The following is a 20,808-nucleotide window of genomic DNA, read 5'->3' on the forward strand; positions in this document are numbered from 1 at the left end:
TTGCCATAGGGTTTATTTTCTGCAATTATCCAAAATCCAATTTAACTATTAGTCAAGGGGAACCAGTGCAATGTTGAGTGCTTTGTTGACAACTAAACATCCAACCTTGGAACAGTTGTTCTCAGCAGCCTGCTCTGAGCCTCCCCTCATGTGTTTGGATAAGGACTGTAGTTTCTTAAAAAACAAACTATGTAGTTATATACTACTTATATAATAAGATATCATATATATCTATATATATATATATAGATATATATATATAGAAGTTGTTCACGTAAAGGAATTAAGGAGGATTGAATTGAATTCCTTGTTGCCAGTGTTGTAGTGGATGCATTGCTACTAGAATAGTCAACCAGAAACACATCAAGAGAATAGAACGCATTTATTCTGTCAGACTAAACACGATAGTTTCCTGTTCTATAAAACAATTGATTACATTAATTTGGGAGGGTTATCTGTGCCAGAATAAAATATCTTCCCATCTTCGAGACCAAAAATGTATTAAGCAAAGTTTTTTCTGTACGTTTGGTGAGACAATTTAGTATTTAACAGAAAAAAATTAAATGAAGGGCACAAATATTAGAATAACCATTTGGAAAATATCACACGTCAAGTTTCGCCTTCATTTCTTCTGGAAAAACATTTCATATCACTTTAGAATTCACTTTTATTTGCTAATAAAAAGGCACAATTAGGCGGGTTCAGCAAAAAATTATTATACAGTCATATAATGAAACTTGTGCCACTGTCTAATATTAGTACGTTAAATGAAAGGATTTCTTGCTACGCAAGATGTGATGCAACTACATGCAACTGATGTAAATCTAATTTAAAGGGTAAATATGAACTGATATGGAATTTGGCCAGTATCATTAACACAAATGTCAAGAAATAGGTAACAGATCATCAACGTGATATGCTTTTGTTGTACAACATCCCTTTATCGTATTTATAGGCAAGACAAACAATGCATTAACTGATTAAATGATAAGCATTAAGGATATATATATATATATATATACTGTGACAGATAATAGTTTGCCAACATTATGAAATGGCAGCTTTTGACAGAAGACCAAGTTTGGTTTTATCTGCTGCTAATACACAATATGACAAAGGGCAGAGTTCATTTGAAACGGATTCAGATAATAACCTCAACCTGGGAGTGGCTTTATTTGAAATGGCTTATTATTGTTTTTTCATGGGATGGGCATGAAAATGTCGTGAGGACAATACGAATGTAAAATCAGTGCGATCCATCATCGTGGTAAAAGGTTACACGGGGTGAAAGTGCGTGAGGCACACGGGGACCGAACCCGTACAATTAACCAAGAAGTGACCCACAAACATGTACACATTGAAAAGTGGAGCTGCCCTCATCGGTTACCCTGCTAAGAGTTAATCGATGAGGGGATTTAACGATCGTGGATCTTTTATAAACATGGATCCCCAATCAGAAAACATCGAAGCTTCCTCTGAACACTTCGCGGTGTTATTGGCGGTTATTCAAGTTCAACCGTGTAGCTATGAGCTAGCTGCATTAGCTTGCTAGCTGTGTTTGTTTGCCTAACTTGTGCAACAAAGCAACAACCACGTCTGTGCATGAATGCTTCTTTCTAAATGGACCCGACAGAACAATGAAAGCGCCGACGTGCAGCAGCAGCGTGAACCGGGTCAAAGCGACGCAGCTTTGTTTTATTCTCTTTGTTCCGTCAGTCAACGTTGCTGACTGAACGTGTTAACTCGACCGTAGCACGTGATATGCTTTTGTTGTACAACATCCCTTTATCGTATATATTAGGCAAGACAAACAACACATTAACCGATTAAATGATAAGCACTAAGGATTTGGTGAATATTGGGACAGATAATAGTTTGTCAACATTATGAAATGGGAGTTTTGTTTTATCTGCTGCGAATACACAATATGTCCAGAAATGCTTGTAACAAGACATTTCGGTGTTTGAATTTACTACAGAACCCGAAAAATACATTCTCTCAAATCTAAACCTCATCATGACATAATACATAAGATATGATGGCTCAGACTACATAAGATCTACAGCTTTATGCAGGTAGATGAGGGTATTTTTATTATAAAAATATGTTTACTACTTCTACTTTATAACATATTCCAGTTGCAATAGTGAAAATTGTCTTCCATTATAATGATGCACAATTCTTCGTTACATTCATGCACGAGAGCTAATTGTATCAATATACTTTAAAGTCAGTAAGGCATTGTAATATTAATAATGACGATATGTTGCCTGTTTGATTGATTTTGTCGACATGCAGAAGCGTTGATGGTACTAATGACACGGCTTCCTGTTCAAAGCCTCGGCATGCAGAGCAGTAAATTAAACAGAGAGGTTGAGATAGATGGAACCAAAAAGTATCATAATAATATAGTCTGATCATTTAAAAAAAAAAAGAAGAAGAGTACCGAACCCAGGACTGTCGACCGCGTTGTGCCTTGAAGAAAGAGGCTTCGGTCTTCACTCAGAAGCGGACACAGCTGCTCGTTTCTTCGCAGCTGTCAAAGTCGCTTCCTTCGCACAGGGACTCCTTCAAGAGAAAGAAAATGTCACTGATGTTCACAAATGAATGATGCTCGGCTCTCATCCTATTCTAGGTAGCCGACCGACTCCCAGGGGAGGGGGGCGGCACGCGTCTTTTGAGTTCCTATTGAAGATTTGTGTCATTATGAGAAATGTGGTTGCTGCAATTATCGAAGACTCTTATTTGACAAATGATCCAGACGTGATTCCTCGTAAATCACATTCTCACCTGCTGTATGATCGGCTCCTAGCATCACAGTGACCTTATTTATGCAATAACAATGAAATCAACACTCATTTCCAACATTATTTTCACATTTAAAAATATGAGTTTCACATTGTTGCGGCCATTTATTAAAGTACCACAGTATCAGCATCTGAATGTTTTTTTTTTTTTAAAACAAAGCCGTCAGCGGCTTTTGTTCCAGTTAAAATTGCAAAGGTGGTTAGTAGGTTAGAGAGACGGCAAGATTGAAAACCAAAAAATAAACGCACCACTATGACAGAGACACGTGGGTTACTAGGACGTGAGTTGAATTATGGGAGGGAAAATGAAGGGCAGGCTGCATGTACTAAATCTCCAAAATACTCACAGGCAGCCGCTCCCGGTCCGAGGCTGTAGGACGGGTTGAGAGGGGAAAGAGAGAGATGTGTAGAGGAGCTGAAGCACCATGAGGCAACACCAACAAACACCCAACACATGAATATGCATTTCTAAACGTCTCACATTTCTATATTGTGTCAATTTTCTCGAATGCATCCGATAGTTTCTCAAATGGGATTCCGTTTTTTAAAAGTGGAATCTTCACTGTACGTCTCGGGAATATTAAGGTTAGCCAACAATGCAAACTTCAGCACGAGATGTCTTTGACGTACGCGCGTTGTTCTGCATATTCAAGCCGGGGACAGAGGTCATGCAAGAGACAAAAGGCAGGCGCAACACCAAAAAAGACCAATTCAAGACCCAAAACATGCCCAGAGAGAGAGAAAGATGGATTCTATATACGTGATCTTTTAACACGGACACTACATCGTCGAGATGAACCAACACTGATGCGAGGGAATGCCAGACACAGGGTCACCGATGTGGCGGGAGGTGACCGATCTAGACAGGATGGGGCGGGGGGGGAGCCTGTAACCGCGGCACTGACTTGGCTTTGCCGTCCCTCTGGCATCAGAGCCGATGGGGTGGGGGCGAGCGGCAGCCAGGGCTGGTTGCCCGCGCTGTAGAGCCGGGGGCGCTTGACCCGGTCGTGACTGGACAAGGGCGTGTAACTATTCCGCCGGTGTATGAGAGCGGAGTCCCTCGGGACTTTGTCCTGGTAGGGGATGAAATACCGCAAGCGTTAAGGGGAAACAGATGAGGGAACATACAAAACAGCCGTGGTGTGGGGGGGGGGGGTCACCAGACAAATCCAAGCAAAGTAGCCGTCCCATCAACATGGATCCACAGCAACAGGTTAAAGCCACTGGAGGCGCTTTAAGTGGCGGGGACCGTTGCCACCACACGACACCAAACATCAAGGCAGCGTGGCGGAGACAGACGGACGCCTGCTGCCATCAAGATTAATAAGGGATTTTAAAACGGGTCTAGAGGCTCACACGTAGTCTTCATATCAGAGGAATAATACGGAGGAGATCAGCCAAGCAAGGAAGCACGATCGGCACTTTGCTTCCATCGGGGAGGAAACAGCAGCAAAATGAACAACTGACTTAACACACATTTAGTTTGCTGCTCAAGCCAAGCAGATTCATCGAGGTTGAAGATAAAAGCAACACGAGGCAGCAAAGCCTCACAGGGGAGGAAGACACAACGAGCCTTTTAGACTTTGGGCAAGACGTCGGGTTTGGAATGAATTCTTTGTAAGTAAACAACAAACAAACACATTTTCAGCTGGATTTTCACAGCGACTCACAAGAGGCCGGTCTCGATGCGTGTTCACCGCCTCCACGTTAAGATGAAACATCTCCACTTTACAACCTGGAGGATAGAAGAGGGAAAACATGCATATAATGTGGAAGAATAGTATGTTATGGTGTAATACTGAGAGCTACAGGTAAAGGCTTACCATATGCAACAGGCGTTAGTTTGAGGATTGTGTGGAGCGGGCATTTCATGTATGGCAGGTCTTCTATGGGATGAAGAAGAAAAATGCTAAATTGTCTTCACCATCTGCTGGTGGGATGTCATATGTGTGTGTGTGTGTGCACACTTGTGTTAATCTGACCTGCACTCTTGTCCAGGAAGTAAGCCAGCAGGCAGCGCATCACCGCCTGGTGGCAGACGACCAACACGTTGCCCTGCCGCTCCAACTCCATGATGACCGGCTCCAACCGCTGGACCAGGTCTTGGTAGGACTGAGAGAGAGAGAAGAGAGGGTTTCCAACAGAAGGAACCATTTAAACAAAGGGAAGACATGTGTTGAGGGAGGGTTGCCGGGTCACCTCCCCGCCAGGGTAACGGTAGTGGTACTTGTCCTGGTCCCTCAAAGCGAACTCCTCTGGGAACGAGTTCTGGATCATCTCATAAGTCATCTCCTCGCACACACCCTGCAGCCAAAGTCAAAAAGGTGAGCAGCACATTTGAAAAGAATACTAAGAATTTGCACCTGCAGACAGACTAACTACACATGTGATGCAATCCTATATACTGGAATGTAAATAGAGTACTTGGTGTATTAACCACGTTTTCATCTCAAATGTGTTTTTTCGTCAATTAAACCGCTATTAAAAGATCCATCAATTGACATCAGAGCAATTGGAAAGAGGCTATTTATTAACACGGAGTACCATTATGCCATTTCATTTAATTAATAACATTTCTTTATTCTACTGACTATTGCTTAAGATTTTCAATTCAAGGCTTTTACTTGATACAGAGTATTTCCATGGAGTATTGGTACTTTTACTCCAGGATATTGTACAATAGGTGACGATGATGAGGTACTGACTGCGTCGATTTCGTTGAGTATCTTCCACTGTTCATAAGGGACGCCCAGCTCCTCCGCTGTCTGGATGGTTCTTCTCAGCTGGCTCGTCCACACCTTCAAATCCGACAGGTCGTGCTCCTCGATGAAGTCTCGCAGGGCACGGGCGAACTGGATGCGACAGATTAAAGAGGGAGCATTCCGATCAGCTGTGCGTTCATCAGAAAATAGAACACGGAGATGACGGGATGCGTGAAGGATGGGACTCGAGGGGGGGTGTTCGTAAAATGAAGACTGCGAAAAGAGAACCTGTTTCCCTCGAGGAGAAAGTTCGGCGTCTCCTCCGATGCGGCCGTCCACGTTGTGGTCGCTCTCCCCGTGCCGACACAGGTAGATGGAGTGGGAGTCCACGTGGATGTTCATGAGGTAGTAGACAATCTTACTCTGGATGTAGTCCTGCACGCGGTTCACCAGAAAGCGCCGGCCCACGTTCATCACCTTGATGAAAGAAAGGTCCCTGCCAAAGAATCACCAGTAAGTTCTATATGAACCCTCTTGGAATATCTTTTACAGTCTAAAGAAGCAAAAGGAAGCGACCAGTCCTCACTTGTCGTAATTGTCGGGATCCAACGGTTGATAAGTGACCTTGTAGCACTCGATTCGTTTGAGGAAATCGCCCATAACTCTCTCTCTGTGCCTCTCGGGGTAATCCGGACTGGACACTTTCACTTCCTGTCACAGGAACGCAGCGCATTCAAACAACGTCGCTTAACACCGTGGACGGTGCGAATATTCACAGGTTACGGGATTTAACCCAGGCGACCAGGGACACGCGATCGTACCAGAATATTGGCAGCGATGACCTCCGGGTCGTCACACACCGACTCCACGAAGAACACCTGTTGGAAGGAGGGGGCAACGCGCCGTGTCACGGGACCGTCGTTTTTTTCCACATCCGGTGGTAAAAAGGCACAGATCACGTCATCAACGCTGCTGTATGCGCAATGAGGAAAAGATGATACAATACAAAATACGAACCCATTTATGGCCACTCTCACCTTGAATGCGTTCTCCTTCACAAACGCTAGAATGAGGTCGCGGCGTTCTCTTGTGGTGTTTGTTGCGTCGAACACCTAAAAAAAAAAAAAAAAAAGAAGGTATTTCTCATGTACGATGTAAAAGGTTTTAACACTATTTTCTTTACGTTGTTTTAGAGCTTTTTGGAAAATGAGTCATCCACATTGAGACAAGAGACTCACCGCGATCTGACCTCCCTCCGCCAACAGGTACGCCTTCACATCCTGCAGAGCAACCAGAGCACACTGCCTGTGGGGGGGGGGGGGGGGGGGGGGGCAGGACCATCAGTACGCTCTCATCCGCTTATATCAATCCTAAAACATCAGGAGACTTTGTAGTGTTACATCTTCCTTTGTTCAAGTAAACTCCCAATCTAAAAAAAAATTATGGGGTTAAATGTATAATATCGTACTCATTAGATACAAGTCGCATTGCTTTAGTCTGAACACGGGCAGACGAGGCCATCCAGACTCTCCAAACAGTACATGCTGTTAACACAAAGGTATTTTGTTTTGGCTGCTGCGGTACCATCCTGTTCTGCACCCCCTCACCCCCGAACATGGAGACCATAACAAAGCTGCCATCTCAGCCTTGGCCGAAGCCTCAACATACGAAGGGGGAGGGGGCAAAAATACAAAATAGACAAAATATTGTGGAAATATACTGTGCAAAAATGTTGTTGTTAGACCTCCGAATCCTATCGAGCTCGATCCATTCAGCTGAATTTCACTCCTTGTATCGATTTAATAAAACGCTTAAAGACATTTAAGAGTTTTGTATCGCTGTTATTTCTCACAGGAGAGGTTAAAAATATTAATATAATCTTGATTAAAAAATAAGTCTACTCAAACAAAATAATTTCATAGTGGTTACCAATCAGGGAGACCATTTGTTTAGTTTTTGTGTGCCGTGGTTCTGAGGAACATTCCCCTTTAAATCTCTGCTGCCGGCGCCAACAAAATTGAGTTACACAGAATTTAATTTGTGCAGCTCAAAGGACTGGACAAAAAAAATGGAATGCTCAGCAGCAAAATATATTTTTCTATCTTTAAATAAAAGGATAATCCTGTGACTTTTGACACTTTGCTCTCAGGTAAGTCTCAGGCAAGAAAGGCGAGAAGCTCATTTCCCAAAAGGTCCCTTCTACTTATTCGGCACGATCTGGGGCTGTTTCGCTGATTAAATCTTTCCCTTGTGGCCACAGCATCTCGGTGAGCTGTGAGCAAAAAGGTGAATTCTTAAGAAAACATCAACCTATTCCCTTCAGTCGACTAACACCGACGCCGTCTGTGCAGCTTCTGTCTGACCCGTGTTGGACTCCCGGAACACACTCTGGATCCTGGCGGATTTGCGTCAGCTTCAGAGCGACAGCGGCAGCTTGCTGGAGATCTAGGTCAGGATTCAGCGCCGGGACACCGTCGAGCGCCTGGTGCCTATTTATGAAAGCAATGCGCGACAAACTCTTTTGATTTTGATTACCTCTGCCGGATGAGACCACCAGGAAAGGGAGACGCAGTGGAAAGCTTTATCTTTCACGGGCACAGCGACTGCAGATCAGTGCCAGTTAAAGGGAGTATGAACATTATGCCGACTCCTTCTATACATCCACTGTAGGCCTGGCAGCAGCTTAGTCACTGATGCAGCAGTGGAGGCTGCAGAATACTAAAACAGCCCCGTGTTATTAGGGGTTGGGGGGGCGCTTATATTAAAGACAAATAAAACAAAACAGCTGTGTGTGATGCTTTTTACACAAAAAAAAGTCGGTGAACTCTTCGACTAAAAGACGCGGATTGGACCGGCGGGATGCTGCAGCATCCGTTGCTGGTGGATTAATAATAAATGGATTTCCTGTGTTACGACTGGACAAAAGCAAACAATTGGCACATTTAGATAAAGTGGTACTTACTTCCTTATTTTCATGGCTTCCTCATTGTCGTGCCGGAAGAAATCATAGGACTTGTAAGCTCTGACGGCCTCTCTGCGGTACACGCCCAAGTTAAACACTGAAAAATGAACCAATTACATCAACGCGGGATGCTGCTGCAATTTAGCCTCCTCTTCACGTAGAGCAGGCTGCAGGCATCCAAATGTGCATGACATGTAACTGATGCGGAGAAGGTTTCAAGACATTTAGTATTTGACAGCAATGCCACCTACCCTTGGTGGGTACTCCGATCCAGTTGAGGTACCGGGTGAGTTTCTTTGACATGTAGGTCTTGCCTCTCGCGGGAAGGCCGATCATCACGATCACCGTGGGAGAATTTGTCATGTAGGAGGCCCACGCTGTGCAGGAGACAGACGCACAGGCGCAAGCTCCAATGGTGAAATGCTGCACAACAGGCCGAGAACCCAACGTGCATTGATGGAACTGTAACGTCTCGGGAAATGAAACCAAACGAAGGAAAATAATGCAAGAAAATGCAGGATCTTTACAAGACATAATAATAATTAGGCCATGTGTGCACTGGACTAGAATAAGTGTCTCTTTAGACCCAAATGTCATCAGTGGAGTGGGATTAGGGTCTAAAGAAAGTCAATTTCCCAGAGTGGACAACTCAAGGCTTTGTGTGGCGACCTGTTGACTCTGAAAGCATCCGTGCAGAACAACCTGTTCAGGTGTTCAGACTCTACTCACAGCACTTCTTCTCGTTCATTCTCATCTCTGCCTTCTTGGCTTCCGCGGAGTTTGCAAAGCCGTTGTCCGTGCTCGACATGCTGAGAGTCCTGTTTGAGGGGAAAAAAATAAAAATGATACACAATAAGCTCTTTTCTTGGGTGGGATAAATGTGAGGGACCTCCATGCATCCGTGACGGATCAGAATCTTACCCGAAGAGCTGTGGATTAAACATGGAACGGTTAAAGCTTCGCGGAGCAGGCGGATGGGAGCCAAGGATGAAAACGCTGCCACCTCATCTCTTAAAGGGGAAGAAATGCGCCCGTGTTTACAAAACCCCAACGCGAGCAGGCGGCCGTTTCCTCTCCGGCTGCGGGGACCGAGTTCACCGCGTAAACGTGACGTAACGACACGAGCCGCGCGTGGCAACGTGACCCGCCTCGCGACGCCTCCTCTACGTGGCGGCTGCTTCTCGTTCTTTCCCCATCTACCTGGTCGACGTGTATGTCAGACGAGTCGTGCCGGGAGGAGAGCCTCTGCGGACGCCGTCGCGCACGCCTTCCCCTCGGGGGGGAGGAGGAGGGGGAGGGAGGGGGGTCCTCTGGATCTGCAGCACCGGGAGTTCGCGCCCGCCGCTGCGGCCGCAGGAGCGCGTCCGGTCGGCTTGTCCTTGGTGCGGAGGTGCCTCCTCGGCCGGCTGGTGTCCTTCAAAAGCGGGAGGTGTGTGTGTGTGTGTGTGTGTGTGTGTGTCTCCACGTCACGTTGGGATTTATTTAGTTCTACCGTAACGTTGAGAATAGACCGTAAGTCGACGCATGACGCTTTAAATCAAAAAAGAAAGAACACGCGCGTGACAAAATGACAGAAACTGATCGGTGGATTGAAAATCATTTATTTACAGCTATCGAACATTTCCTTACATGTACAGACATTGCATAGTCATTTAATTCAACAGATAGTGGTCAGACCGTTAGGATTTACACAGGTACCGTCACAAGTGCTAAAACAGAACCCCAAATAAATAAAAGCCACGTTTCTTCTTTTAAATAGTACAAAAGGTTGAATGCAACGTTCAGTCCTATGAAAATTCTGTTGATTAAGCCGCCGTCCCATTTTAAATTTACAGTTACACTGACGAGTAACACCAGTGATTAAGACCTACTTCTGCACGTCATGTTGGGTCCACACATCTGCGCACATTTGGCAAGTTTCAGGCTTCCGTGGCAGCAGATCTCAAACTCAGCGGCACATTTAACCACGTACAGAGGAACCGTCTCAACGGGGGGTTGGCGGCGTGGCGGGTGCACGGCGGCTGAGCGATAGTCACAGCGTCTCCGGCTCGGGAATGACTGATGAGACAGAAGGTTCGGCTGGAAGGCACGGGGATGAAGCACGATGATCACACACACACACACACACTCAGTAGGTTTGCACGGTTTTTGTCTTTTCTGCTTGTAGATATGAGATGCTGTGTGGAGCAGACGTGGGGAGCTTCTGGTCTCCACAGTCTGACCGCTTTCACATTAAGGCTTGATCTTCCACAGCTGGAGACATAAAAGCAGAGGAGACAAAACACATTAGAGAAAATCAGAATACCGTCTTACAGATCTGAGTAGAAAAACAGTTTTTTTGCGCCTATTGACTTTCTTGCTGCAAGTTTCAAACAATACTAGTGTCACGTCTGCGCTAAAGGCTGGAGCCTGGATGCTTTTAGCTAGTTTTATTGTTAAAGTGAATAATTACACTAGTTATGAACCTCTTGTTTAATATGTGCACAAACAGAATTGTAAAACAAGCACATCTGGTTAATTTGTGACACTGGAAGAGTCAGTAAAACAATGTACTTCTCTCTGGTTTCAAGTCATGCTTCATGCTAAGCTAGGCCAACAACCTCTCTAACTCAAAGAAATGAGTCACTGGACACGTGAGCAATTTTTAAATCTTATCGTGCATGTTTTACATTTTTGATCTGCACACTTGGCCAGATGTTCTCAAAAAAAAACAACCCATCCGAAAGTTCGTTCAAGAGGCAAAGAAGATAAAAGACACCACCGCTTTATGTGAAGAGTAAACCAAACTGAAAACGGGGTCGAGTGCCCCTTTAATCCTAATTTGTTGCGCGCGGAACTAATGTTTAACAGGCGGCGCCTCACTCTGATGTTGAAGCCGAGCAGGTCGCTGACCACGGCGGACACAGCGGAGAGGATCACCACCCGCGTGATGTTGTAGATGAGAGGGTTCACAGTCAGACCCAGCAGTCTGAACGGAGTATCCAGCTCCTGCAGGAGGTGAGAGGGAATACGTGTCGAGTGCAACACCAATACAAATAAAATAAAACAAATGTGATCACACTGAAATCTGAATTAGTTCTACAGCTCTCAGTATTTGGTTCTTAGAGATGTTTTGGGTCAATCGTAAGTGACGTATAGAAGAGGTTGATTAAGTAGTTGAACATCAGATAGAGATGAAGTTCGTGGTTTTGTGCAGAGTTTAATATTTGTGTTAAGTTTTTTTTTAATGAAAATGAATATAAGACATTAAAAGCAAAGTTTTCAGACTCTACTGTTCTTATAGTTTTTAAATGAAAGTCGACTATAAAGTGCTCGTTAAATGCCGTGTGGGGCTGTACGATGCAGTCGCAGTGAGATTGTTCGTGATCTGGGGAGAATAATGTTCAACCAAATAAAAATGTGGACAATATTTTACACTTAGATCAGGGTCAGTAATACCTCACCACAAAGTAAAATAATTGCAATAATTCCAAATGAGACAATTTCTTGTTATTCAATAAAAGAGGCTTCATTTTTGCTTACCTTCATGAGTTTTGTGGCCAGTTTCAAAACGTTGTTCACTATATTGAGTTGTTCTTTCTTATTTGGCTTTTTCTCCATCTTGAGATACAAATTGATCTAAAAACCAAGAAAAGTTTTAACTTTCTAACAGTGTTTAACTGTGGATTGTACAACGAAGCGATTGGCGAGGTCTTTAAACCTGCGTTAAATCATATCCTTGTTGCTCAGCGCCCTTTCAAGCGGCCTGCGCCCCCCTTTGCGTCTCTCACCTGCTCGGTGAGCAGCACTGAGGAGTTGCTGTATTTGCAGTCGGTCTCCGAGCCCAGCGTGGCCAGCCGCAGGAGGAAGAGCACGAGGGAGGAGGCCCACACCATCAGCTCCCAGTTGGTCAGAGATTCCAGGAATGTTTGGTGGCTGTGCAGCAGCTGAGGAGGAGCGACAAAAAGCGACGGTAGCCTCCCCGCTGTTTCATTTCTGCGCCCTCAACAGATCCCCTCTCTACCGGCGGATATGCGACTGACCTGGGCACAGATGATGAATGAAATGGACAGCGCCAAAAGGAAGATGGTGGAGACGATGACGTCGACGGAGCGCTGCGGCCCTCGCCTCTGCAATGAACGAGCCAGTGTTACAAGCGAGTCCAATGCAACCCCCTGCTGGCGAAACAGTGCACAGTAACGATAGACACGAACCCTGAGAAAGGAGCGCAGCGACAACCACATCTTTATGTTCTGGACCTTCTTCAGCCGGAAATGAGGGACCTCGGATTTCTTGGCCTTGCGTGCCGAAGTGATGTGGTTGAAGTACTTTGCAAACAAGAGTCTCTGTTGAGGAAGTAAAACAAATCGGCGTGCAAAGTCAGTCCAGAGTTTAGCAGTGCTGCAAGCGGGGTGGTTCTGTCTCAATGTTTCCTCACTGCCACTAGAGGGGAGACCGGCTCCCGTGAGTGAAGGAACGGATTGAGTAACGTGGGTGAGTTGCATCAGAATTCATTGAAGTAAATTAAAAAAACTAAAATCAGCTGTAATAATACAATCAAACTGATCCCTCAGCAGGGACTTCTCTGCAGGCATAAACATCAGAATATACATGCATTTTATATAATTTGCTAGTCTATTCTCTTCAGTGACGTCAGCATGTGCACGTCTTTCGATTGGATATGCACTAGTGAGAGGCGGCGCTACGCAGAGCTAGCAAACCCGGCACGATGACACCGCGGCGGCCTGAACGAGCTGATCCGTGAAGGGGCGATCGAGCAATCGGGTTCAATGGCTTTAAAGCGCATCACCTGCTTGTATGTTCTCTCGGCCACGCACATCATGAAGAAGAACAGTCCTATGAGGCAGAATCTCAGCACTATAGTGATGAGGAAGAAGACGTAGACGAGGGCATCGCGACGGCCCCACACCAGTTCTCCCAGCTGTCCCAGGGACAGGGAGCTCAGGGTCGCCGTGTTCAGACGCTGCGCCAGGTGGAAGAAGAAAGGCAGCAGTGCCAGGGTGGCCGTCATCAGCCCACCAAGCACAAGGTAACCCATCCCCTGCTCCACCAGCTTCACCTGCCAAGAAACGGGAGCGACAGAGACGTGTTGTCATGCTGATGAAAGCAAATCCCTTTTTTTCTTGGCAGCCACTGTGAGCGTTTATTTTTCTAAAGTTTAGGAGCGATTTAGCTAAACGTTCAACAGAAGGAGAATATCACATGTTGTCCTATTGGCAATCATACAAAACGTTAATTTAAATTGTTATCAGTCACCATCAATCATCACTGAAAAAGGCTTTGCTTATATTATAATACAAACAGCGCGATGCGTACCCGCGTGAGGATGATCCCACTCATCTCCAACACCGACATGTCTGCTTTCTTGCACTCGCCCTGCTCCCATATTATGGCGCTGACCCGGTCGTTGGACGGGTGACACGCCTGCAGCCAAGACAGCTGGCTCTGGAATAAAAAAAACAATAAATAAATAAAATTCAGTCTGCTGACGGTTTCCACTGTGTGAAATATGCGGCGCGTATCGCAATCTACGCCCAGGAGGTTTGTTACTAACTGCGCCTGCCTAATGGAGCTGGCGCTTAAACACGTTGCCACATTTATCATTAGGAGTGTTTTGACATCCTTGAATAGAAACGTTGAAGACACAAGGAAATAGAGCGGAGCCTTTAAGCCGATCTTACCCCGGTGATTCCCTGCTGGAGGCTCTCGTCGTCGTCGTCGCTGCTCAGTGTGGTGGTTTGTGGGAGCGGCACGCCGGCGTTGAACCTCCCGCTCGACTCAGTGTCACTGCTCCCCGAGGAGGCGGAGTCAGGCCCTTGGAGAAGCTCCTCCCACAGTGCGTCGTCCGTGTCGGAGGCCGCGCGCGAGCCGCCGCTCGGCCGTAGGCGCTCCACCTCTCGGGGCCGCACCTTGCCGCAGGAGACTTCCTGCAGGCGGTACAAAAGGAATCGCCGAGCTGTCGTCAATTTTAAAACGGCCGTTCCGCATGAAGAACACACAGCCGCTCTCACGTCAACGACAAACTGCGGCCTTATTAACACGCAGTGGATCGAGCAGGTTTACCGGAGATCTTAACGGGGTTTCGGAGACGGACTTCTGACTTCTCTTCCTGACCGACGACGTTGAGGCAGAGTGCCGCTCTTGATGAGCCTGAGGAAGATTTACTTCAACCCCCTCCTCTTCCTCACTGGAGAGCTCGTCAGATGCGCCAAATCCGGATTTTCGTGTGGTCTGTGAGAGAACATTGAGTCACACATGCATTTAAAAAAAAAAAAGTATTACCAAACATGCAGGAAATTGACAAATGCCAGAGTAAACCACTATGAAGTACTTTAAACCAACCGCTACGGTTTCATTCTAACTACATTTCCAGGTTACTTCACGCATACCTGTTGAAGTTCTATTTTGATTTTATTCTGACAATGATGTGTTACTGTAGTTTGACCAGTTGACTGAGTGACTGTACCCTCCGCTCCTTGTACAGCTGGCCTTCATCCAACGGCCACGGGCCCTGCTGCCCTGCGTCCGCCCCGTCGCTCTTGTCCTCTGGTCTTTTCGGCACTCTGCCCTTCCTCGGCCTGACAGGACACAGAATACAGGACAGTCAAAGACAAAAGATTGTAAACACAGCAGGCGTCAGCAGCTGAGCTGGAACCCAGAGGAGACTTACAGTATCACAGAATCAAATAGCTTCAGGTTGATGTCAAAGTGCGTGTTTGCGTTTCTTTGTGTCCATGCAGGTGAGGTGAGAGTGTGCTTGTAAAGGCAAATGACAACGAGGCAACAACCTGCGCCTGCGAGCAGGGCTGGTGGTGCAGCTGGCTGCCGGGGGCCACCGGCTGGACTCGGTGGAGACAATCTGGCAGTGCACGGTACCCAGGAGCAGCATCAGACACATGGGCCCAAACACCTCGCTGGCACTCGCCCCGGGGACCTCCACGTACAGCCCCACTGCTGCCACTGGGGGGGGGGCAACAAAACATTTGGCAACAGCAAGCAAAACGGTCTCTTAGGGGAGTCATTATAAAGAGATTCAGGCTCATTAAAGCATCATAGCATTGTGTGATGGGTAACCCATTTGTTGTTGCACAAAACAGTGTAAAATAGGTCAAATGGAGATATATATTCTCATTTCCTGAAATCCAAACAATCAAGGCATTATGATATTGGGGATTTAAGGAACAATAAACAAATGAAAACTGTCAAAATTATAAAAGAAGACATCCCTGTTAAACGGGGCCCTTTAAGACATTACTCAATCTGCACATTAAAACTGGTAATCTTTTATAGATCTTTATTATGAGCAGGACAGACACAGTTTTTAGCTAACCTTGCATGAAATACAGTACGAGGATCCACGAGGAGATGGACCTGGAGGTCACCTGGATCCACCACTGGAAGAAGAACGGGAACAGCAGGACTCGGACCAGACCCTTCCGGGTCAGAACGGTCCAGGGTCTGTCGGGCTTGGCTTTGCCGAAAGTTGATCCTGCAAGGAGAAAGGAGGAAGTCCCTCAGCTCGGATCCATTGCAGACACAAAGACAGCACGACTATACAAAGCCTGGGATTGGTCGGTTTGTTGTCCCTCTATCATTATCAAGCTGGAAGCAAGTGAACAGGGAAACATGCAGAACACAGGCAGAAGTGACATGTCAGTATGGTGCTAGCCGAGGAAATGTGTTTGTCTGTGTGTAACGTCTGTATGCAGATGACGTATGTGTTATTGAACCTCCTCATTGATGCTCACCTCTTACTAAGTCGACATCAATGAGGTCTGGTTTGATGTGACCAGTCTTTCTGGGTTGGCTCTCCAAACCCTAGAAATATGGCAAGGGGTATTTTCAATATGGCGGTAATGCACAGGACCAATCCACGAACAATTATTCATTTTCTTTGGAGATGTCTTACATTTAAATCCGCCTGCTCCAGAGATTTCTCCCAGACTTGCTGGTCATAGGCGCCGATCTGAAGCAACAACAGAACATTACTAGAGTTTTCCCTAATGTACAAATGCAATAGGCAGCATAAACATCAGCACGACACACTGAATATACGGTTTTACTATTTCAGCAGCTGCGTTTTCCTGGTTAGTAGCTCTAATTTAGATTTCTGTGTGAGTACATTTTGGGGGATGCAAAAACAAAAACTGTCTCTTCTTATGTGCTAATTTTGACTCTTAAACTCAAGCATTACAATTCAGTTTGTCCATATTTAAAAAGGATTTTGCGCAGTTCAAATGTAAAAAAAAAAAACTCAGTTTGGGATAATGGTTTATTATTTTAATCAATTGGACTTCAAACAGATTTTAACTGTTGACTGTAAGGTCACTGTTTTTATAGAGACTGAAGATACTGTAGATATAAATATATTGAGGTATTTGGCTCTAAAAATGTGAAGTAATATACAAAATATTATAAACCAATGAGATTTTCTTCAGTAATTTAAAGACAGAAAACTAAGAGCATATTACAGAAACAAATACAAGGCAATTATTTCTAAGTATAAACTTTTGTAATGAACATTTATAAAGGTTAAATCGTATAATATTATAAGCCTGCTAGCTGAAAACACTTTTGCCTTTCAAACATGTCAACACATGCTGCCTGGTGTGAGATCTGATTGACATGAAGAATGCAGTTGGAGACGCAGTATTTTGTGGGCTCGGAATCCTTTTCCCGTCTCCGTAAACATCACCCTTGCATGTCTCGACTTATGGAAACCTGTCGAACTGGTGCACAACTATTCCCTGCCGTCTTTATTTGGTTTGTACGCGGTCTTACGAAACCAGCAGAGGGAAAACAGGGAACCTGGAGCATCGCTCCTGGGAAGAACGCTTTCAGTCAGAAAGTCGGTCTGTTGGACGAATGAAATGCAAACTCTGGTAATTTAAAATGAAAAAAATTTAAAAGTCGGGCTTACCTTCTCCTGATACCAGGCTATTCTGGCCATTGTCATCTGATGCTGGAAGCAGCGAAGCCGCGGTCAGGTCATCTCACAAAGAGAGCAGGGAGGACTGGGCAGGAATCCAGACTTCTGCACTCAACAACAACAACAACAAAAGAGAGAGGGGGGGGGCACGTTTAAAATGACATTTAACCAGCGGTGCCATGTAATTAACTGCATATAATTTTTTTTTTACTCCACATACAGATCATATTAAGAAGAATCTAATCAATAATCCTGTGATATCACATTAATTATTCGGAAATGAACCATTCTGCATTAAGTGTGCTTTTACATTTGTTACGATAAGTAGATTTCAACATTACAACTATGTTTTTCTTTTACTTGAGCTTCTGAAACTGAAGTACTATTTGTAGTTTGGTATACTTTAACTTCACTTTAGTAACGTTGCATATGATTTGAGAACCTCCTCCACTGCCGCATTAATAAGAGAATGAATAACAGAGGAAACCAGGTGTGAAGTCACGGATCCTTTCCTCGTGACGCGCGCGTCTCTCGCCGGTAAACTGACGTTACGCGTCTTTGTCCGTGGAAGCGAGGCGTTAGCAGCGGGCTGGAGCGACTCACCTGACAGCAAACAGCCCCTCGTCGATCCGCCGCGAGCTGGAAATGCCTTTAAAACGCATCACCGACCGCTCGTTAAATACGCCCCCGTCGTCACCAGGTCGTGAAGCACAGCGGCGTCCTGTCGTCCGACTGAGCTAGCCGCTAGTTAGCTAACGTTAACCGCTTGTTAAGCTGACGTCAACCGACGGCGCTTTACCGCGACTCGACACTTCAAAGACGCAATTGATCCCTCGTAGGCGTCACATTTCTAAAACGTGTCCCTCGTCCGCGTGGGGAGGGTTAGCGATGCGCTTATTTCAAGTAACGGTCTTCTTGCACTTCACAAACTTCGCTTGTTTTCTGCGACATTTCGTTGTGTTCCGCTTCTCTCTTCCGGGGTTTGTTGTGTCCGCTGTGAGGGGCATGTTCCCTCAGCCACGTCTCGCAGGCTGTGTTGGCCGTCGCTCGTGCTGCATTCAGAATCCTTTTTTTCCGTGGGTAAGATTGAGATAGGGAACACAAACTTCCCTCAAAAACTTTATTTTGACAAGTTATGCCCGTTATTTAAACCGTAACATTGGGATGAGTGAACACGCTGCAGCATACGTGGTATCGTGCTGCCTGAAAGGCTGTTCTGCGGACAAAATGCCCCATTCCAAAGTATTCCTGACCTTTTAGCCAATAAGGGAACAGCAATTAATTGCACGTCATGACAATGATTGGGCCTGTAAATAGCAATACTTCTTTGTCATTGATTATTCTAACAATTTGTTCCTTAATGAATCGTTCAGTGTAAAACCCTGAGGCCAAAAGCAACGTCTTAAAATTCTGGTCGAAAAATGTAACAAACATGTTTTTTATTAGTCCACATTTTCAATTTCAGAGCTTATCTAATGACTTCCTGAATATAACTCTGATGACCCTTAAACAGTCCACTTCTAGATTCGGACTATTACTAAAATAATAATCTGAACCAGGCTTAACAAAAACATACTATGTGCCAAGTACGTAAAACTGTACCTAGATGTAGATGCCTTCTACCTAGTTAAACCTCAAATTACTCAAACTATTTCAATGGCATGCCTATGATGTCCTCAGTTTTGGCTTTATTCCTCTTTAAAATGCTCATCATACAAGCAACAGTCTCTAACTCAAATGCCAAGTAAAGCATCCAATCATGTAAATTGACAACTAACCAATACTCAAAGCTTATGCAGATGAATTCAGTTCTTTACTCATTGAATTCTTTTAGCTGCAATGAAGATGATGGTATTTACCACAGGGTGGGTACAGCATATTTTAGATTTTGCTGAAAATATAAATACGGTTTGTCCAACAAGGGGTCTCAGTAAATGTCACTCATCCGTGCAGCAGTGTGGAAAAAGATGAGGTCTGAGAGTACAGCTCTGCCGCCTTGTTAGTCGACAGCCTGTCAAAACAAAGCGAGGGTGTCATTTGTCGCTCGTCTCCTGGTTGTCCACTGACGGCTGGTCCTGCTCCGCTGCACACAGGATCTTTGCCTTGACCTTCTTGTTGGAGGAAATGATGAAATATGGGCTGAGAGAGGCATAGCAGGAGGAGAAGAACACCCTCATATCAGCCACCACGGGCGACACCTTTGCCACCGTCAGCATGTAGATCCAGATCGCGTTGTCGATCCCGAAGAAGACCGCGTACAGAACCACCAGGGTGATCACTGTTTTGGCCGCCCTGGTCTCCGCCCCGCCGCCCTGCGAGCGACGGATCCCCCTCACCCGGCGGCTGTGGCGGTGCAGCAGCAGCAGGATGTAACCGCTCGAGCCCAACATCAGGGCGACGAAGGCGAAGTCCCGCACAGAGACCGCCACGCCGTTGATCACGTAGGACAGGTTGTCCCTGAAGTCCACGTGGCAGAAGCCCAGGTTGAGGGTGAAGGCCGGGGCGGTGCCGTTGCGCGGCGCCATGGAGAAGAGAGGGGCCGCGACGCACACGGCCATGTTGAGGAGCCACAGCCCTGCGGAGGTGGGCAGCACCAGGGAGGGAAGTGCGGGCTTCAACCTGGACAGACGGGGTCCGGCGGGGGCAAGGGTCACCGCCTGAAAGACGCTGAGCATGCAGGTGACGCAGACCGACAAAGCCCGGCCGATGCGGTAGGCGTAGATCACCACCTTGCAGCCGGGGTCACCCAGCAGGTCCCTCAGCCCGAACACGCTCATGGTCTGCGGGACGCAGCGGGTCAGCAGCAGCATCAGGTTGGCGAAGGCCAGGTGGCACAGGATCATGTCCACGGGTAGGAGCTTGGGCTCGGCGTAGATGAGCTGGGCGTAGGCCAGCAGCACCACCGTGTTCCCTAAGATGCCCATGCCTGTTTGCAGGAGGAAGGAGACCCCTTTGATGGTGACGCACAGATCCATGCTGCTGAAAGGTGGACAGAAAGTCAACGTCTGTTGCGAGTAACAGCGAACATCTGTCCACGCAATTAAAGGCAATTAAAGAAGCCTGAAACTAGCTGGAATAAGGTCAAGTATTCTCTCAAAATGAAAATAAGCTTACCTGAAGTTAAGATGAAGGGCAAAAGCCGCTGTGCATTAAATGTTTAAAACCCGGTCTGATGGCAATTTATAGGCTCCGATGCCCCTTGAGAGCACCGGCCAACATTGCGTTGTTCAGCCCCCAGTTTGGCAAATTAAAGCAACAGAAGCACTGCTCTAACAAATACTCCTCTTTTCCACCTGTTTACGTTTTCTTGGTTTTGCGTTAGAGCCTAGAAACAAAATAGGAATAGAACAAGTGTGACCGGATTACCAGAGTAACCGGGAACATAGAACACCAGACGTACTCAGGTGC

At 46.0% G+C, this 20,808-nt stretch overlaps 3 protein-coding genes across 10 annotated transcripts; all 3 read right to left on the reverse strand.

Annotated features, from left to right (window-relative positions):
* Nucleotides 1-365: 365 nt before the first annotated feature.
* On the reverse strand, nucleotides 366-9,924 carry pfkfb2b (6-phosphofructo-2-kinase/fructose-2,6-biphosphatase 2b). 7 transcript variants are annotated; one of them, XM_040204850.2, is made up of 18 exons: nucleotides 9,672-9,922; nucleotides 9,393-9,481; nucleotides 9,201-9,289; nucleotides 8,723-8,848; nucleotides 8,472-8,568; nucleotides 6,748-6,814; nucleotides 6,547-6,621; nucleotides 6,331-6,387; nucleotides 6,096-6,220; nucleotides 5,798-6,005; nucleotides 5,513-5,659; nucleotides 5,007-5,111; nucleotides 4,790-4,919; nucleotides 4,631-4,693; nucleotides 4,478-4,542; nucleotides 3,713-3,880; nucleotides 3,155-3,177; nucleotides 650-2,568 (listed from the first exon to the last, which is right to left on the reverse strand). In XM_040204850.2, the coding sequence occupies exons 2-18, from the start codon at nucleotides 9,413-9,415 to the stop codon at nucleotides 2,499-2,501; spliced, it is 1,638 nt and encodes a 545-aa protein (XP_040060784.2). In that variant the 5' UTR covers nucleotides 9,416-9,481; nucleotides 9,672-9,922; the 3' UTR covers nucleotides 650-2,498. The 7 variants fall into 7 exon arrangements, with proteins under 7 accessions (XP_077948955.1, XP_040060786.2, XP_040060785.2 ...); XM_040204849.2 differs by having other exon boundaries at nucleotides 9,393-9,920; XM_078092829.1 differs by lacking the exons at nucleotides 3,155-3,177; nucleotides 3,713-3,880 and having other exon boundaries at nucleotides 366-2,568; nucleotides 9,672-9,924.
* Nucleotides 9,925-10,056: 132 nt separating this feature from the next.
* phtf1 (putative homeodomain transcription factor 1) lies at nucleotides 10,057-18,428 on the reverse strand. 2 transcript variants are annotated; one of them, XM_040204835.2, is made up of 17 exons: nucleotides 18,004-18,428; nucleotides 17,392-17,505; nucleotides 16,381-16,437; nucleotides 16,220-16,289; nucleotides 15,802-15,960; nucleotides 15,260-15,431; nucleotides 14,938-15,049; nucleotides 14,535-14,702; nucleotides 14,153-14,398; nucleotides 13,788-13,916; nucleotides 13,261-13,530; nucleotides 12,665-12,796; nucleotides 12,494-12,580; nucleotides 12,242-12,397; nucleotides 11,994-12,089; nucleotides 11,334-11,459; nucleotides 10,057-10,724 (listed from the first exon to the last, which is right to left on the reverse strand). In XM_040204835.2, exons 2-17 carry the CDS (start codon nucleotides 17,425-17,427, stop codon nucleotides 10,704-10,706), a joined length of 2,037 nt encoding a protein of 678 aa, XP_040060769.2. In that variant the 5' UTR covers nucleotides 17,428-17,505; nucleotides 18,004-18,428; the 3' UTR covers nucleotides 10,057-10,703. The 2 variants fall into 2 exon arrangements, with proteins under 2 accessions (XP_040060769.2, XP_077948952.1); XM_078092826.1 differs by lacking the exon at nucleotides 16,220-16,289 and having other exon boundaries at nucleotides 18,004-18,377.
* Nucleotides 18,429-19,293: 865 nt separating this feature from the next.
* Nucleotides 19,294-20,665, reverse strand: ora1 (olfactory receptor class A related 1). The gene has a single exon (XM_040204879.2). The coding sequence runs from the start codon at nucleotides 20,373-20,375 to the stop codon at nucleotides 19,434-19,436; it is 942 nt and encodes a 313-aa protein (XP_040060813.2). The 5' UTR covers nucleotides 20,376-20,665; the 3' UTR covers nucleotides 19,294-19,433.
* Nucleotides 20,666-20,808: the final 143 nt, after the last annotated feature.

This window comes from Gasterosteus aculeatus, chromosome 17 (assembly GCF_964276395.1).
Source record: "Gasterosteus aculeatus chromosome 17, fGasAcu3.hap1.1, whole genome shotgun sequence".
Classification (NCBI taxonomy): domain Eukaryota; kingdom Metazoa; phylum Chordata; class Actinopteri; order Perciformes; family Gasterosteidae; genus Gasterosteus; species Gasterosteus aculeatus.

What these genes read in the sequence shown, in the direction of transcription:
- ora1 (XM_040204879.2), bottom strand. Translation starts at nt 20,375, where the DNA reads ATGGATCTGTGCGTCACCATCAAAGGGGTCTCCTTCCTCCTGCAAACA.
- pfkfb2b (XM_040204850.2), bottom strand. Translation starts at nt 9,415, where the DNA reads ATGTTTAATCCACAGCTCTTCGG. An exon ending in AATGAACGAGAAGAAGTGCT is followed by an intron (nt 8,849 to 9,200) that starts GTGAGTAGAGTC and finishes TCTCCTGCACAG; the next exon opens with CGTGGGCCTCCTACATGACA. An exon ending in TCATCGCTGCCAATATTCTG is followed by an intron (nt 6,221 to 6,330) that starts GTACGATCGCGT and finishes TTCCTGTGACAG; the next exon opens with GAAGTGAAAGTGTCCAGTCC.
- phtf1 (XM_040204835.2), bottom strand. Translation starts at nt 17,427, where the DNA reads ATGACAATGGCCAGAATAGCCTGGTATCAGGAGAAG. An exon ending in CGTACTGTATTTCATGCAAG is followed by an intron (nt 15,432 to 15,801) that starts GTTAGCTAAAAA and finishes CCCCCCCCCCAG; the next exon opens with TGGCAGCAGTGGGGCTGTAC. An exon ending in TGCTCGGCTTCAACATCAGA is followed by an intron (nt 10,725 to 11,333) that starts GTGAGGCGCCGC and finishes TTATGTCTCCAG; the next exon opens with CTGTGGAAGATCAAGCCTTA.